Below are 6382 nucleotides of genomic sequence, written 5' to 3'. Positions count from 1 at the left end.
CGAGGCTCCGCTAAGGAGAGGACGTGGGGCAGTCTCTGGTCGCTCAGAGCCCACCGGGAGGGGGAGGGGAGATTTCCAGGGAGGCGAGGCTCCCCGGGGGAGCTGGACAGGGACCCTACTCCTTAGGGCTGGGGCTGGCCAGGTGGAGAGAACCCCACGGGGGCTGGGAGAGGAGCGCTCACCCTCCTCATGTTACAGAAAATGATGAGGAGCAGGACCCAGAAGAAGACGGCGATGACCCCGGTGCCGACAAGGATCACGATCTCCATGCTGCCCCGGTCCTCGGAGCCTGCGAGGCAGAAACAGCCGTGTGCGTGCGCTCGGAGGGTGCGCCCCGAGAGCGCCCCTTCTGCTGGCCGCGAGAAGCCGCCAGGTGCGGGGCGGGGACGGGAGCGGGGGGAGGGGGGTGAGGCGAGGCGGACCTTCCACGGCCACGCTGGCGGAGGAGTTGACGCAGCCCTTGGCGTTGCACACGCTGCACAGGTAGCGGCCGGCGTCCTCCTCGCGCACGCGCTGGATGCTCAGCTTCTGGTTCGAGTCGGCCAGATCGATCCCTGCAGGGAGGCGGGGGCAGGTTCAGGTCTGGATGGGCCTGGGGCCTGGGCCTCCCGGGCCTCCGCACCCGCTCGCTCTGCGCCCGGGCCCTTCCCTACCGGACTTTTCCTCCAGCGGCCGCTCGTCCTTGTACCACATGATGCTGGGCACGTGCGTCCCGGCCACGGGGCACCGCATCTCCAGGGAGTCGCTCACGTTCACCAGGAGGTCGGTCAAGTTCTGCGTAAGCCGGGGGGCTTCCAGGGCTGCGGGCAGGAGTCAGGAAGGAGCAGAGTGGAGGGCAAGAGCCCAGGGCACGGGGAAGGGGCTCTCCAGAGAGGAGAGGGTGGCGGGAAGCTGGAGGAGGGGCAGGTGGGGAGGGGGCACGCCCGCAGACCCAGGCCCTGTGGCTCACCTTGCACTGACAGGTACTTCTTGTGGCAGTGCTTGTCCTGGCTGTGCCGGTCCTGCACCTCGCACACGTAGTCGCCCTCGTGCTCGGGTGTCACGTGGGGGATGGTCAGGCTGAGCGTGGCGTGGCGAGCCCCCGGCGCTGCCTCTTCCAAGGTGGCGGCCAGCGGCGTGGCGAACAGGTGCACGTTCTTGCAGTCGAGCAGCAGCGGGTTCCCGTGGGCATCGTGCAGCGTGGACAGGTTGAGGCGGTACCAGCGCAGATGCTCGTACGTGTAGTTGTCAGCCTGGCAGCTCAGGCGCACGGCCTGGCCCTCCAGGGGCTCCTCCGAGGGCTCGGACTCGATGCTGAAGCCGTCGGGGATGGCTGCAGCGGAAGCAGGAGCCGCTGTGACACTGCACAGACACTGACTCACCTGCCAGTGCTTGCTCTTCCTGGCCCACTGGCCGCTGGACTCACTCAGCTCTCAGCCAACAGGTAGGTCTGGGCCAGGGACACCCCCGGAGTCCTCTTCACCCCTTCACTCCCCCTCACTGACCACTGACCACTGGGGCCGATCCACAGAAGTCAGCCCCACGGGCTCTCCTCCTGCCTCCTTCCAGCTCTCTCCTGGTCGTGCCCCAATCCGGCTGCTGTCCCCCCTCTCCCGTAGCCCCATCATCAGTGATTCCTTGTCACCAGACTCAGTGGGGGCCGGAGTCCCATCCTGCCTCGCTGTTGACCACACCCCACCTCTGTCAGCAGTAGCTTTCTTGCTCTGACTGCCTCTGGCCACTCGTTGTCAGGCTCCTGAGGGCTCCCCCACCAAAGTGTTCTCTCTGGCCCATCTCTCTCCCAGGTCCCCCCACATACACACACACCCCTGGGCCCAGGGACTTCCTTTCACGGGTCCTCAGCTTTCCTGAGGTCACTGACACGTTTGAGAATCCAAGGGAGCTATGGAGCTTCTCCCCAGAGAGAAACACACCCCTGAGCCACCTCTTCAGATCCAGGGCTCGGGAAGGGGTTGGAGGGAGGCAGTTAGGTGGGGCTTCGGGGAGCAGGACAGCCCCCTGGTCAGGGTGCCTCCGGGGCTGAGGGCAGAGGGTGCTGCCCCGTCCAGCGGACCAGCATGGTCCTCCAAATCTCGCCCTGTTGCCCAGGCCAGGGGGTATCTCCCCGGGGTGCTCCACCAGGACCTCAGGGGGCCCCAACCTGGTCCCCTCCTCCTCTCCGGGCTTGTTCTCCTCTCCTGCCCACCTGGTCCCTGACCACCAGGCCCACCCAAGTCACTCACTGGTCACATAGAAGTAGATGAGCCGCTCGTCCTGGCCCACCTTGTTGAAGACCATGCATTTGTACATGGCAGACACGTTGGCATCCTGGATCACCAGCTTGCTCACCGTCTGGGCAAAGCACAGGCAACGGATCTGTTTCCTGCCTGAGTTCCCCACCCGACCTTCCCTTACGCTGTACCCACCAGAGTAATGGGGGACACTGAGGCTCTGAGCTGAGGTGACAGAGTGCAGAGACAAGACCGGGGATGGGAGGCACGGAAGTGAAAGTAAGGCCTTCAGGCAGCAGAGGGAGGGGGCTCCTCGGGAAAGTCAGGGGACCGGGCTGAGGAAGCTGCAGCAGCAGTGGCTGGGGTCAGAGGGTGGCATAGGCAGGGCCAGAAAGGCTTCTGGCGGTGGATGTGCCATTTCAGGAGGGGCCGGGGGCCTAGTGCTGCCAGGCCGGGCCAGGCCAGGGCCAGGATTCAGACCGGGGCCACGTCAAGGGTCAGGCTGTGGCCTAAGATGAGCAGCAGGTCACGGTGTGAGATCCTCGTGACAAGTGCACCGTTGCCCAGGGCTGCCCCCCTCTCCCAGGGCCCTGGGGTAGTGGCAAGGGGAGGGGCTGGTCCTAGACACCCAGAAGGATGCTGGCCTTGGGGAGTAGGAAGCTGGGAGGCAGGGTAGGCCACAAGCCCTGCCTACCATCCAAAGACCCCCCCTCCTTTAAGCTGGGCACTTCCTGGCCAGGCCTGGAACAGGAAGAGGCTCTGGAGGTGTGTAGGAAAACAGGAAGTGACCGTAGGAAGTGGGTGCCTTTGTTCAGTCCCCTCCCCTGCCTGGCCGCTTCTCAGCATTGCCCCCAGGCTGGGCCAGTGGCTCAGCCGCCTTTGGTGGGACCAGGCCAGCCCCCCAGCCTGGAGCCAGTGGGCAGCTGGACCCATGGCCTGGCCGGGCAGCCTGAATCTTATCTTACTCATTCGGGCAGTGTCCGGAGGTCCTGCCCCCACCCCCCACCCCCACATGCAGGCAGGGGAGCTGAGGCCCAGACACTGCAGAGAGGTCACCCCTCAGCTGCTGCCTCCAGAGCCCTGCAGGCCTGGTGGGCACCCAGAGGCCAGAGAGGGCCTCCCTCCCTCCTCCTCTCGGCCAGTGAGTGGCGCGGCTGGCCCCTACCTTATTCCTCCCCTCCACACACTCCGTCCAGGTGTCCAGGCTCTCGATGGGGTTCACGGCGTCCTGCGTGGTCACCTCCCTCCAGTCCCGGCACTGCGGCATGCGGTCCCGCTGTTGCCGCCGGCTGCTGGGGACGAGGGTTGACAAGGGCCCGTCAGAGGTCTGGGCGGGGAGGGCCCCCAAGGGGGTAAGGCTGAGCCTCTGTCATATTCAGGGTCACCTCCTACACTGCGTGGGTGAGGCTGGCCTTTGGCTGGGGTGAGCAAGAGGGCAGAAGCCTTTGTTGCTGGAATACTGTCTCCCGCTCTTTTTTATTTTTATTGATTTCACAGAGGAAGGGAGAGGGAGAGAGAGATAAAAACATCAATGATGAGAATCACTGATTGCCTGTCCTGCACGGCCCCCACTGGGGATCGAGCTCACAACCCAGGCTTGTGCCCTTGACAGGAATCGAACCCAGGACCCTTCAGTCTGCAGGCCGACGATCTATCCACTGAGCACACCAGCCAGGGATGTCTCCCACTCTTTATGTTCAGGGCCCTGTGGGGACTGCCAGACACAGCCTTCGGCGGCTCTGTGCTCGCCCTCCAGCATGCTGTGCCCACCGCTCCCCACTCGCAAGCACCCCTCCTGCAAAGCCCACCCATATCCCCAAGGGCAGCAGTCAGCACTCCTGCTCCAGGAAGCCCCCCCCCCCCCCGTCTTTCAAAACTGCAGCCCCTCCTGGGGCCAAGTGGCATCTGGGTCTCCCACTAAGACCTGGGGCCCCACGGAAGCTCTTGTCTGCCCTGGCAGAACAGAATGGCCCTGGGGCCCTGTCAGTCCGTACAGAACATAATGGTGAAGCGTCAGAGGGGAGCAAATCCGGGAGGTGCCAGCAGTGACCCTCGGCCTGTGTTCTAGAAGAATCTATGAGCCTTGGACATTGTGGGTGGCTCAAGGCCCACAGGCCACCCCTTGAGCCTCCCACACTGACCTGCTGAGCTCACAGCCTATGGGGGCTGCTGCCTGTCTTGGGCTTCAGCACCTGTCCTTCCCAGCTGCGACCTTCCACCTCACAAGGATCTCTTGCTAAATGGTCAATCTGACCTGACACCCCCTGCTCAGCACCCTTCCCTGGCTCTAGGGCAGCGGTTCTCAACCTGTGGGTCGCGACCCCTTTGGCGGTCGAACGACCCTTTCACAGGGGTCGCCTAAGACCATCCTGCATATCAGATATTTACATGACGATTCATAACAGTAGCAGCATTACAGTTATGAAGTAGCAACGAAAATAATTTTATGGTTGGGTCACAACATGAGGAACTGTATTTAAAGGGCCAGAAGGTTGAGAACCACTGTTCTAGTGCCTTCCAGACCTCTGCCCACCTCTGCACCCTCCCCTCCGGTCGCCTGCTTGGCCAAGCTGTCTCTGCCCCGAGAGTTCTCCCCAGCTGTCTGCCCTGTTGGTGCCCAAGTCATTGTAAGCGGGCATGGCCAGCAGAGGGGCAGGCTCGCTGCTGACAGCTGTGGCCTTGGCAAAGTCACATCCCTTCTCAGATCCCGCTCCCCCTCTTAGGGTGACTGTAAGCGCTGCACAGAGGAGCTCAGGAGCGAGGCCATGCTGGCGTGCCACGGGGCTCGGCACACGTCTCCTGAAAGCGGCCCAGCTCTGCCCGCCAGGCAGGAGTGTCCCCCTGGACGCCACAGGCACAGTCCTGGGGTCTCTGATGATACGGCTCTGGGGCTTTGCTCTCCAGGCAGGTGGGTGGGCCTGATGGCTGCAGGGGCATCTGAGCCTTGCTCAGAAGGGATGATGCCAGGGGTTGGCTGCGGGGCATGGTGACAGGGTTTGCGTATAGAGCAGGGCTCTGGGGAGGGGGTGCGGGCAGTGAGTGGGGGTCAGGGCTGAGGGTGAGCACAGGGCTGGAGCCACTCACAGGCTGCGCTGGGCGAAGGTCTTGCAGGGCGTCCACGGCCGCCAGTACCACTGGACGCTGAGAGGTGGGGGCACACCGTAGGCCGTGCAGGTGAGGGCCTGGCGACTGTGGCGGGAGTAGATGCTGGGGGAGGAGGCCTCCTTCTCGTGGATGTTGGGAGGCACTAGGGGCACAGGCAGGCAGCTGGTCAGCCGGCCCCCTGGCCACACCCGCCCGCCCTCCTGTCCTCTCCCATCCCCTCCCCTCCCACCTGCCCCTACCGTTCACCACCAGCTCCAGGCTGATGTTGCGCTTCAGGCCGGCCATGGAGTTCCACAGGGCGAGGGTGTAGACGCCTGCGCTGGCCTCGGTCACCTCCTTGAGCACCAGGGCATGTGGACTGTGGCGCCCCGACACGGCCTTTCTGTCCTTGTACCTGGCCCGGGAAGGGAGATCAGGGCGCTCCGTGGCCCCCACCTCCACCCCCCCTGCCCTCCTTCCCTGCCACACCCCAGCCCCTGCAACTGGAATGCACCGTTGGGAGCAGGACCCCTGCAGACCAGGAGGCTGCTGGGTGCAGGGGAGGGCAGCGGACCCTGCACGGGGAGCAGATGGCCTAAAGGCCGTGGGGGTGGCCGCCAGGCAGGAGCACGCCCCACAGGCTCAGGAGCACTGAGGCCTGGACAGGGCTTCCCACAGGCGGGGAGTTACTGCTCAGCGCCTCCTCTCCGGCCTGTCTGTGGCCAGGGCCAGCCTCCGGCCGCCAGGCTCCAAGGCCCCGCGGGAGTGTCCTGCCACCTTCCCAGCAGGCCTGCCCCTTCCCCACGGGTTTCAGTGAAGGAGGTGCAGTCCCGGGTGCAGCCTGGACACTGGCCCTGTTTGGGGCCCTGCCTCCCTCTGGAGCTTGAATTCACCATTCCCCTCCCTCCTCTACGTAACCACCAACCAGTTGTCTGACAAGCCTGGGGAACATCAGTCCCTCGACCCTGGTCCTGCTGCCTGCTCTCCTACACTCCGCCTTCTCACACCCTGCCCCAGACTGGATGGTCCTTAGCCCTGCGTCCTTGGACACAAAAACGGAGTCGGAACTGAAAGTGCCAGGATAATAT

The 6382-nt window shown here is 64.3% G+C and overlaps 1 protein-coding gene across 1 annotated transcript in view; it reads right to left on the bottom strand.

Moving 5' to 3' along the window:
• Positions 1-182: 182 nt before the first annotated feature.
• The window catches only part of FLT4 (fms related tyrosine kinase 4), a gene marked incomplete at its 3' end in the record, with an annotated part of 11335 nt that continues 5135 nt past the window's right edge, over positions 183-6382 (bottom strand). Inside the window, exons 9-16 of the mRNA XM_014450838.1 lie at positions 5555-5709; positions 5295-5457; positions 3376-3502; positions 2223-2331; positions 950-1312; positions 654-800; positions 423-554; positions 183-289 (exon numbers count right to left, since the gene is read on the bottom strand). Coding sequence (XP_014306324.1) covers positions 183-289; positions 423-554; positions 654-800; positions 950-1312; positions 2223-2331; positions 3376-3502; positions 5295-5457; positions 5555-5709 — 1303 coding nt within the window. The remainder of the gene's footprint in view (positions 290-422; positions 555-653; positions 801-949; positions 1313-2222; positions 2332-3375; positions 3503-5294; positions 5458-5554; positions 5710-6382) is intronic.

Source organism: Myotis lucifugus, unplaced genomic scaffold, assembly GCF_000147115.1.
Source record: "Myotis lucifugus unplaced genomic scaffold, Myoluc2.0 scaffold_4192, whole genome shotgun sequence".
In the NCBI taxonomy this organism is placed as follows: domain Eukaryota; kingdom Metazoa; phylum Chordata; class Mammalia; order Chiroptera; family Vespertilionidae; genus Myotis; species Myotis lucifugus.
This window is presented reverse-complemented; position numbering and strand designations above follow the sequence as displayed.